Here is an 11,358-nt window from a genome sequence, read left to right as displayed (position 1 = left end):
ACATGGAATTTCCACCAATCTATACCTTATTAGGTTTATTACAAGTACAATATGTAATTTACGAAACGTGACAATTTAGTACAGTACGTCCTCGGCAGAACACATTCAGATGGAATTGGCCAAACATCCCAATGCAGAACCCACTCACGCGTTCCTGGATGACTTGATAACATTCATATCAAGTCGGTATGAAGTATAAACGAACAAAATATATATGAAAACACCTCTCCATATTTTGTAACTTTTGTTGATCAGGTCGAAAATATCCCGCCCCACCCTAAGCTGCAGTGATGGCCAAACATCGTTTGCGGGCCGCCGTCTCGCAGTGGCGGGAGGCCTCATGTTGCTGAGTCGCAGAGGTGTGGACTCGAGTCATGTGACTTGGACTCGAGTCAGACTCGAGTCATGAATTTGATGACTTGCGACTCGACTTGGACTTGCATAACAATGACTTTGTCCCACCTATGAGATGTGGACTCGAGTCATGTGACTTGGACTCGAGTCAGACTCGAGTCATGAATTTGATGACTTGCGACTCGACTTGGACTTGCATAACAATGACTTTGTCCCACCTCTGCTGAGTCGTATACAATTAAGTCGCGGGCTGTGTTTCAGCCCACCGGCTGAGATAGCTACCGGCCATGTGAAATTAAATTAACTCCCTCGCTGAGTATACAGGAGGTCGTGGGTTCGATTCCGACCGCTGACGCCTGCTGCTGTATATTTGGAGTTTGCATGTTTTCTTTCCCCGTGGTCGTGCGAATTTTTCTGCGGGTCCTCAACATTTAGAATCAACGTGCATTGTATTAGTATTTGGCTGCAATACATTTACACGTGACGATAAGCCACTTCGTTGAGCTATCGTTTGTGGCCAGGTCGCTTCTGAAAAATAACCTAAGAGCTCAATGGGCCCTTACCTGATAAAATATAAAAACAGGCAACTTCACTAACCATTTTTCGTTCCTGCATAAAGACTCATCTTTATTCAATAGCGTATGCCTCTACTACTTCCTTTCCTCGTCCTTAAAACATTCGCCATCCTCCCCCTTTAAAATCTCGCCAGCCCTCCCTTTCCCTATCATCACCTTCCCTTACCATCCCTTCCCCTCTCCAACACTTAAACCCCGTGCCTTTTACCCCAATCAGCCAATATTAATGTACCATTTATATTTCGATTTAAGCTTTCGCGACTGCATTTATAAGTCTTTATGAAATCGCTATGTATATTAAAAAAGAAATCCTAGCTAAGGGACCGTCCATAAATGACGTCACAAAATTTTGGACGATTTTTGACCCCCCCCCCCCCATTCATCACACGGCGTCACAAAAAGTCAGACCCCCCCCCCTCAAATACGACGTCACAAAGCTCTGCCCCCCCCCAAATAAAACATGCTTCAAATTGCTTTCAACTATTGCCATTGTAGTGCGTATTTAATGTGGCGCTGGACTCTGATGTTGTAGGAGAAAACATTTATTAAAACGTCTATTTAATTAAGTAGAACGCGTTGTCTATATTTATTTAAAGTTGCGCATTTTGATGTGACGTCACATTTGTCAACCCCCCCCCCTCGTCACAAATGTCTGACCCCCCCCCCCCCCCAGGTGCGTGACGTCATTTATGGACGGCCCCTAAGCCGCCGAACGTATAAAACGAAGTAAAACCGCCGACGTAAAATGGAGCATGGGCCGATAGGAGGCACAGCCCCGCCCCCACGTGGCCTCCCGCCCCCACGTGACCTCCCGCCCCCACGTGGCCCCCCGCCCCCACGTGGTCCCCCGCCCTCACGAGGCCCCCTGCCCCCACGTGGCCCCTCATCCCCACGTGGCCCCCCCTCCCCCACATGGTCACCCCGCCCCCACCCGCCCCCACGCGGTCCCCCGCCCCCACGAGCCCCCCGCCCCCACGTGGTCCCCCTCCCCCACGTGGGCACCCCGCCCCCACCCGCCCCCACGTGGTCACCCCGCCCCCACGCGGTCCCCCGCCCCCACGAGCCCCCCGCCCCCACGTGGTCCCCCTCCCCCACGTGGTCACCCCGCCCCCACCCGCCCCCACGTGGTCACCCCGCCCCCACGCGGTCCCCCGCCCCCACGAGCCCCCCGCCCCCACGTGGTCCCCCTCCCCCACGCCCCCCACGTGCACAGTTCCGGGTTGAACCCCAAGAATCCCGACCACGTGGCCGTGACGCGTGCGGCCTCGCTAGTTCCGGCGGCTTTGGCGCTAAAACGCCGTCGTTTGTTGTTGCCCCTCTCGGCATTTAAACCTCGATTTTAAACACCCCGACCCCCTCTCACGCAATTGCAACAACCGCCCTTCTTTTAGGTCGCCGCTAAACAATCCTATTGACGCCCAAGAGCGATTACAATTTCTCAGCTCCACGTGTATTCACTTTTTTTTATTTCGTCGCCGAGTTAACGCGCGATTCGCCGCTGCTGCTGTCTTCAAAGTGCGAATTGTTGAGTTTCCTCGGTAACGAACGCGATAGTTGCTCACTCGTTGTGCGATGGTGCTGATGCTGAGCGAGGTGGCTCTGCCGGACGACGGCGTGAAGCACCAGGAATCGGCGATGTCGCTGTTCGTGAACGGAGAAGACGCGGGCAGCGGCGTCTTGTGCGTGGCCGAGAGGTAAGGGTGATGATGGTGATTCTGTGATTGTGGTGATGAATCTATGATTGTGATGGCGAATCTGTGATTGTGATGATGAATCTGTGATTGTGATGGCGAATCTGTGATTGTGATGATGAATCTGTGATTGTGATGGCGAATCTGTGATTGTGATGATGAATCTGCGATTGTGGTGATGGTGGTGGTGAGTAGCGGATTCGCGAGCTGCACTACGAACCCCGCGAACCGAGTTCGGTTCCAGCTCGTGGCCATCACCACCAGTGACAATTACCTGAACCGGTCCTGGGCCACCTCCCCTAGGGTCGACTCGGCCTCAAATGAGTACCTGGTGTGATGTGTAAACGTCGCCACTAGGGAGACAAAGGCGGCCGGGCGTGGTGCTGGCCACCCACCCCCTCGTATGTTAACACCTCGCCTGGTGTACAGGATGTCGTGGGTTCGATCCCGACCCTGACGACTGCTGCTGTATATTTGGAGTTTACATCTCTCTCTCTCCGTGGCCGCGTGGATTTTCTCGGGTTCCTCCGGTTTCTTTACACACCTTAGAATCAACAACGTGCGTTCAGAGTTTGGTTGCTATAAATTTCCACATGATGAGCCACTTCGTTGAGTTATCATTTGTGGCCAGGTCGCTTCTGAAAAAGAGCCTCGGTAAAATAAAAAAGTAGTTTACAGTTTTGTTTAAATAGTGTTGATCGTGGTGATGATTGTGGTGTTGACATCATGACGGTAATATGACTGTGGTGTTACGAATAGTAGTCATGATGGATGATAGTTGTGATTACGATAATGGTGATGATTATGGTTATGATGGTGATGATAATGGTGATGTTAATGATGGTGATGGGAATGGTGATGATGGTAGTGATGATGGCGGTGATCGTGTTTATGGTGATTGATGTTAATCATGATGTGCACATCTTGACCTGAAGAAGGCACAGACAAAGATACCACATCCTCTTAGATGGAATATGCATAACCCAGAATTTTTAGTCCATGGCTATCCAAAGACTCGGTTGTCTGTGTAATGGGGGTGGGGAGTGAGTTTAAAGTTACGGTTAGGGAGATGGTGGCACGCGGTGGGTCTCATTGCTGAGAACCTGGTATCGAATCCGGGTGATGCCCGTAATTTAAGTGGCTTCTCAAGTCTTGCAAGGCGATGGTCACAGCCTGATCACCATTGACCGCACACAAACGTTACGTTTGGGTTTTCACTACACTTGTCTAAATTGCATCCGTGGGATTATTTTAGTTTATTTGTACGGGCGATGAACACTTCCAGTAAAATGCGTGGTGGCGTCGTTGGGGATGGCTTCCGAATTCGAGTGCAGTTCCTCTGGGGGCCCATTCTCTCGAGGTGGTGCACTGCTCACTACTCGCTGTGAGAGCTCTGAGTAAACGTTCCTTTGAAAACTCTGGGATTTAAATGAGAAATGAGCTCTTCGTTGTACAGGGCTCTCCCATGCCTCCCCACCCTGCAGCAATTTACATGCTTATCCGGGTTAGCCGTGTAATCGAACCTCTAATATAATCGGTGGAGGCATCGATAATTATTTAAATAACAGCGTAGCTCAGCTGTAATGCCCAGCGCATGGGCACCCGAGATGGTCGTGTGAGGAGCGGTGGCGCAGTGGTTGGGTAGTGTATTGCCCTGCAAACAATACGCTACAATCCCTGCGACCAGCGTTGGATACCCGCTCACATCCAACATCACTGACGAATATCTGAACCGGTACTGGGCGTCTCTCCTAGGTCGACTCGGTCTTAAAACGAACACTTAGGGGGCCATCCATTTAGTAGGTACGCAAAAATCTGCTAACTTGACCCCTACACCCCTCCCTGTACGCACACGTACTTTTTACACCCCCCCCACCTGCCTACGTACGCTTGACGCACCCCCCCCCACCGAATCTTATAGAACGATCAACGATTAATTATATGAACGTGTTCAAGCAAACAGATAGTCCACCGCCGGACTATCTAACTCATTTGAAGGCCAATATAGACCCCCTCCATGCGTATGTACTAAATGGATGGCCCCTTAGTGTGGTTTGTTAAGACAAGGGTAGCCGCACCTCCGATTAGCACGGTTGGCTACGTGTGGTGCGAAAGAAGTTCTACATACATAGCCGGGCACGGCGCCGGCCACATCACCCCTCTTGGTGTCCCAGTCCGGCCTTCATGTTAAGGTGCTCGCTCGCAGCGAGGCTACGCTGCGTGGATTCTTTGTCTCTGTGCGTTGACGTTTCGTGTCGTTTCCACAGTCGGCTGGCATGGCGCGATGCTCAGGGCCACGGCGTGTCGGTGGAGTACCCGCGCGTGAGCCTCCACGCCGTGTCCCGTGACCCCAACACCTTCCCGCAGCACCACCTCTACGTGATGCTCAACGGCAAGCTGCGCGGTGAGCGTGACGGCACGACCAGCGGGGCTGCGTGCCCCCCCCCCCCTCTTGCTTTCCGGAATCGTCAAATCTTGTTTTTTCTGCGGAGTGGCCTTGCCTAGAGAGCAGGCAAAATAAACACAAAAATTAAAGGAGAGAACGAACGGCTGGGTGACCACTGCCTCGCTGTCATCTGCAAGTCGCAGATAAGCAATGAATATTGAGCGAATAACAGAGTGTGTGCAAGAGTTTGTGTTTGGGAGCGGTAGGGTAGTGGTTAGTGTGCTGCGCTACGAACCTGGCGACTACGAGTTCGATTCCCGCTCATGGCTAACGCTCGTCACTATAAATATGAACCGATCCTGGGCCTCCCCGAGGTCGACTCAGCCGGTGGCCACTCACCCGCTCGTGTACCTGACTGCCTTCATAGGTCCTCACTAACAGCACTTGCCCCAACAGTCTACTAAGGCTATACAGGGGGGTCTTTGTCTTTGCGGCAAATGGACGGCAACCGCGCCGTGGAGCAACACGGCAGGAAAAGTTTGCCGCCAGGGCCAATTTGAAATAAATTGAGGTTGATTGTTTGTCATACATATATATTATTGCACTTTTAGTTCCTCGTTAATCCAACGGCGCTGTTCGGCGCTCTATCACCCTGGCTCTCGTTTGCGAACACAGCTGAGGATGCTGCGGGCGACGGGGCGAAGGGCGACGATGAGGAGGAGGAAGATGACGACGATGATGACGACGACGACCCCATTACCGAGCTCCGCTTTGTCCCCAGAGACTCGTCCTCGCGTACGTCCCGTGACCGCGTGGCGGTTTAGCTCTGTTAGTACGTTCAGTACCACGCCTGAGGTGCAGTACCACACCTGGGGTCCGGTTATGGTCACTGGTTCAACAGCAGCAGCAACGGCATTATTTGCTAGAATTACAATTGCATTGTGATTGCTGTTCATTATGAATTACACAGTTGTGATCAATCCGTTAGGTACGCTGTCAATCTCTTGGCTATCGGTTGCCCTTAATCAGTTTGCGTTGTTATTAAACACAGTAATGGCTCTTTGTTGTAAATGTAACTTAGGTGCTGGTTGAAGGCTTTGTTCGTTGTCTGAGTGACGATGCCGGTGGTGTTGGTGTCGACAGCGGTGATATTGACACTGTTGGATGTAAATGTAACGTGTGGGGCGTTTCGTCCCATGTTTAGCAACAGTTTAACAATTTTACTTCTGTGATCTGACCCAGAAATCAATTCTGCAGCGTTGCTTGTGGTGATATTAAGGACTGTTGGTGATGGTGGTCTCCCTAGAGAAGAGAGTGATGTGGTGCTGGTCCTCGTGTTAATTGTGGTGATGGTAATGGCAGTGTTGATGGTGGTGGTGCTGACTCTTGTTGTTGATGGCCTTGATGTAGATGGTGCTGATGATGATGTGAGCGGGGACATTGAGGGTGGTGTTGATGGTGTTGACGATGTTTCTACAGTGGAGGCGCTGTTCACCGCCATGTGTGAATGCCAAGCCCTCCATCCTGACCTCGACGAGGTTCTTTCAGAGGATGACATTTACGACGACGACGTTGGAGGTCTTAAATGCACTCACTAGCTCACTCACCCGGTCACTCACCCATCCATCCATATACTTACTCTCTCACTTGCTCGGTCACACTCTCACTATCTGAACCACTCAAGAACCTAGTCACACGCCCATCCATCTACTCGCTTTCGCTTACTTAATTTCTTAACCGGTTACCTACCCACCCACTCACTCACCCACTTGCCCATCCACCCGCACCTCCAATTAGCACGGTTGACTATGCGGTGCAAAACAAGTTCTACATACTCTCACTAAACTGCTCACTTATCCATTCACTTTCTCGCTCACCCACCCACTCGCTCACCCACTCACTTGCTAACCCACTCACTTTGTGACTCAACGATCCACTCTCGCACACTCAAGAACCCACTCAGTCACCCACCCATCCATTTGCTCACCCACTCACTCGCCCTCTCACCGACATCCAGCCAAGCAAGTGCTGCCAGTTGCAGAACCCTGCTTTCTATGTTTGCGATTCTTTAACGATGTACAGCTCGTTGTATCGCGACTTGGGGATTGTAGAGTGGTGCAGCGGTAGCACATGTGCCTCGCAGCGTAAAGAACCCGAGTTCGATTCCCAACACGGGTGCCTTTTCTTGCAGAGTTTGTACAATCTGCCGCTGTACTGCATGGGTTTCCTCAGGGTTTTCGCATAGTAAAAAAAAATCATTGCAACTGGTATTGGCCAAACATCCCAATGCTGATAAATTACGAATCAGTTGAGATCAAACACAGCAGCAACATCGCCCCCTACTGCGAAAACTAGGTAGCACCCTCCTGAAAATGATTCTTGAGACTCTGTGAGGCTCTTCCAGGTTAACAATCTTAGTAGTACGAATAATAATACACCTATTTCCAACCTCTCTCTCTAACCGTGACCGATCGCCTCTCTCCGCTTGCCTTCGCTTGCGCTGCAGAGGGGGACACGGGCAATGGGGGGCGGCAGGGCTGGTATGGGGACCAGGAGGGGCTGGGGATGCTGACAAGCACGGGCCGCGCCACGCTCGCGCACCTCGACGGCCTCCTGGCCGACGCGTCGGGTCGGGCGCTGTCCTTCGGCATGGGCGGCGTGCGCGAACGCAACGGCACCGAGCCTGACGGTGAGAGACGGTGACTCGCCAAGGGGACCCACCACTACCGCCGCCGTGGCAGCTGTCTGTGTGCGGCACAAGATCATCCCCCACCCCCTGGCGACCCCCACCCCCTGGCGACCCCCCCCACCCCCTTCATCCCCTACCCCCTGGAAACTGTCGGCAACTTGTTGCAGAGATTCGCGGTTCGCATCCGGCAGGCTGCCCTGGTTAATTCTGCGGGTGTGTTAACGATAATGCTTCGCTCACGGTGAACGTAAAAAGAAATCCCCTGGCGTTTCAAAACAGCGTGATGGTCCAAGTTTACCAAATAAAAAAAATGACACCTCAAATTATCTATAGCAATCGTCGTCCCCCTTCTAGCAGACACTTGCAGCTCTGGTGCTGGAGTCACCTTGTGCTGCACAGGGACAGCTACAGCTGAGGGTGCCCTTTAAAGTGTTTTTTAAGATGAGACGCGATGCAATTCTCTCGTCGCGCTTGAGGTGCTCTTGCGACGCCCCAGCGTCTAGGGCCCTCTTTGTCAAAACCAAATCATGATTCCGTCTCTTCCCTTTGCATCCATCCATTTCAGTGCCTTGTTGTGGGGGGGGGACCCCCTCTGGCAGCTGCCCCTGTGTGGCAATCGGCCTGCTCGTGGGCGCTAGAACCTGCCAGCAGGGGGTGATGTAGCCAGCTGGCCTTTCTCAATGAAGTGATTTGCACGACACGCAGCCACCCGATTACGTTCCGCTCGTAATACGAGGTGATAGAAATGTGAAAATGTGCTCCACTAGCACTGCTTAATTGCCGCTTATCCGGAGCACTGGTTACATGTTTAATGTCTGGCGAGAGCTTAGACAGTTAATCTGTTCTATACTCTTCGGTTCTTTCGGTAAAGCCACGTAGAAAAATTACAATGAATTATTATTTAGGAATGCTTATTTTTCTACGTGACTTTACCGAAAGAACCAAAGAGTATGAATTCCTGCAGTCACGAAAGCTTCAAATCAAGTTCATTTGTTGTCATTTACTTCGGGGCCCCTTTAAAAGTCGCAGCTTCCTCCAGTGGGCTGACGATCCTGCCTCAGTGGCAGGAGCCCCTCCCACAAGGTGTGGTCTGTACGTGACATCATTAAGCTCAGCCCATCACCTACCATCCAGCGGCACATGTTTATTTCCCCCCCCCCCATCTATTTTCTTGCTGTCCGATCGGGTCGAGCGAGCCGAATCGATGTTCGGTCGAGACAGCGATTAATTAGTGCGGAAATCTGGAGAGCCTGGCTCCACTTGCGTCGCGCGATTCCTTGTGACTGTGACGACCGGATGGGTGAAGTTGACGGAGCGTGCTTGTGTTCCCCCCCCCACCACCCACTATGGTGCCCAGCAGATGGCATGGAAGTCGATGCAACATCACAGATCCCCCCGCACGGAGAGACCGGGCAATTCGACGACGCCGACGATGACGTCTAGCGGCGGTGAGTACCGCCCCCGAGCCTTGGAAACGGCATCATTTCGATTTAAAGCTTTCGTGACTGCAGGGATTCATCTTCTTGGTTCTTTCGGTAAAGTCACGTAGAATGGAAATAATAAAATAAAATAATAAAAATAAAACATGATAAAATAATTTTCACGACGTTTCGGTCACAACGCAATAGGACGGCTGCTTGCGTTGTGGCCGAAACGTCGTGAGAATTATTTTATTATGTTTTATTTTTATTATTTTATTATTTCCATTCTACGTGACTTTACCGAAAGAACCAAGAAGACAGCATCATTGTCATCGTCGGCCATTGTCTATCCACTGCTGGATGAACGTCTCCGCATCTGATGCTCTGATGGGGTTCAGCGCAGGGTCCAGTGGATCATGGGGAAAGTTGAAACAGCAAGGAGGCTCTTTTGTGGGGTTTGCAATTTTGTGTTGGAGACTCTGGCTGTGTCCCGGGTTTCTCTCCCCAGATTCTCGGGATTGGTTTATTGGGGCAATGGGAGCTTCCGCTTCATCTAAACCCAGTTCATAATCTAAACCAAACCCAGTTGCGCCACTTTGCAGTGTTCCCTCTGTGCTTTGCTGCTCTTATTGTTCAAATGTTCCCTCCAACAGATCAGTGGGGGTTGGGGGGGCGTGTGAGGCGTGCCTCTCTTTCGTTACATTTGGTGGTGACCTGATCTCTCCATGCAGTGTCCATCGACATCGATGCTTATTTTGGTGCTTTGCTGTTGGCAGGTGGCTTTCAAGTCTCGGCTTCTGCCTGGCGATACTTGCGCCACACGAACCGACCACGCCCCGCACTCCCCCCCCCCCCCCATTCCCTCCCCCCGACTGGACATTCTCATGACTCCCCGTGCCCGTCAGTTCTTCCACTACCGCCGTCTCGAGCCTCGCCACCGCTGAGCGTCGTCCCTCCGGCACGTGGGTTGCAAGTGAAGCGTCGCCATCGTCCGTTCGCAGTTTCCGCGTGGGGGGGGGGAATTTAAACTTTCGCCCATTCACCGCCCTTCCCGTCCTCCTTCGCCTTCACCGAAAGGCTCGTGCAAAAATGTTTTGGCCAGGATTTTTTTTTTGCACTCGGCCAATCCGGGAAAGGCATCGTGCGTCGGTTGCGTTGTCGGGCAGCATCGTTGCGAAGTGGGCCCAGGATTTATCTCGCGTGGAGTAATGGTGGAGTAATGTACGCCGTCGACCGGTAGAACTGTGTGGTGTTTTTTTTTCAGACGTGTTCTTCTCGCGCTGTTTGATATTGTGGTTCGCCGGTTAAACAGCATTGGCTTGCGAACGAGCGGTTAGTTGTGCGTGTATAACTTCTCTCGCACGGTACTAGCCAACCGTGCTAATCGGAGACGTTTGTGCGCGTGTGAGTGCGCGCGTGTGCGTTAAAACCTTCCCTGCGAGACCGTGCTCTTGCCCGCTGCGAACTTTTGCTCCCAGCCTCACTTTTGCTGTGAACCCCGACAGATGTCAATGTAAGTTTTTGTTGTTTCCTTACGAGGTTAATAAAGGGGTCTATTTTGTACGAGAGCCGGCGCTTTGTCAGATTTTCACGAATGCTCGCGAAGATCAGCAGGAGGCACTGCAGCTGCGATGTTTACTCCATTTCGTGACGTGGGTGGGCGTGGTGGGGGTGTGGCTGGTGGGGGTGATAGTGGGGGTGTGGGTAGTGGTAATAGTGGTGGTAGTGTGGGTGATGGTGGTAGTGCGAGTGTGGCGGTAGTGGGGGTGGGTGGGCGGTAGTGTTGTTGGCAGTGGGGGTAATGGTGGCAGTCATGGCAGTGGTGGTAATGGTGGTGGTAGTAGTAGTGGCAGTGAGAGAAGTGGGGGTGGTGGTAGTAGTGGTGACAGTGGGAGAAGTGGGGGTGGTGGTGGCATTGGTGACAGTGGGAGAAGTTGAGGTAATGGGGGTGGTAGCGGGGCTAGTGGGGGGCGGTGGTCATGTTGTTTTGCTGAATGTAAACTGGACCCTGATGTTGTTGGGGGACATTGAACTTTGCCCCGGTGAAGTCTCCGCGCCGCTCTCACTGGAGCGACGCCGCTGGGTGTTAGAGGGGGGGGGAGGGTGTAGAGGGAGGTCGCTCAAAATGAAATTGATTTAAAACCGTACGCAAATACATTCCGCAGAGGATCGAGATTGGCAGCGTGCCGATTTCAGATTTGCACCCTGCGCTCTTCGTGCACGGCACGCGAACCCTGGCAAA

The 11,358-nt window shown here is 52.2% G+C and overlaps 1 protein-coding gene across 2 annotated transcripts; it reads left to right on the top strand.

Annotated features, from left to right (window-relative positions):
- Positions 1-2,163: 2,163 nt before the first annotated feature.
- Positions 2,164-10,678, top strand: CLNS1A (chloride nucleotide-sensitive channel 1A). 2 transcript variants are annotated; one of them, XM_078876091.1, is made up of 7 exons: positions 2,164-2,623; positions 4,888-5,024; positions 5,682-5,801; positions 6,486-6,584; positions 7,513-7,695; positions 9,056-9,143; positions 9,893-10,678. In XM_078876091.1, the coding sequence occupies exons 1-6, from the start codon at positions 2,502-2,504 to the stop codon at positions 9,136-9,138; spliced, it is 744 nt and encodes a 247-aa protein (XP_078732217.1). In that variant the 5' UTR covers positions 2,164-2,501; the 3' UTR covers positions 9,139-9,143; positions 9,893-10,678. The 2 variants fall into 2 exon arrangements, with proteins under 2 accessions (XP_078732217.1, XP_078732216.1); XM_078876090.1 differs by having other exon boundaries at positions 9,053-9,143.
- Positions 10,679-11,358: the final 680 nt, after the last annotated feature.

This window comes from Lampetra fluviatilis, chromosome 43, assembly GCF_964198595.1.
Source record: "Lampetra fluviatilis chromosome 43, kcLamFluv1.1, whole genome shotgun sequence".
In the NCBI taxonomy this organism is placed as follows: domain Eukaryota; kingdom Metazoa; phylum Chordata; class Hyperoartia; order Petromyzontiformes; family Petromyzontidae; genus Lampetra; species Lampetra fluviatilis.
The sequence above is the reverse complement of the archived record's forward strand: the minus strand, read 5'-3'. Positions and strand labels throughout refer to the sequence as shown.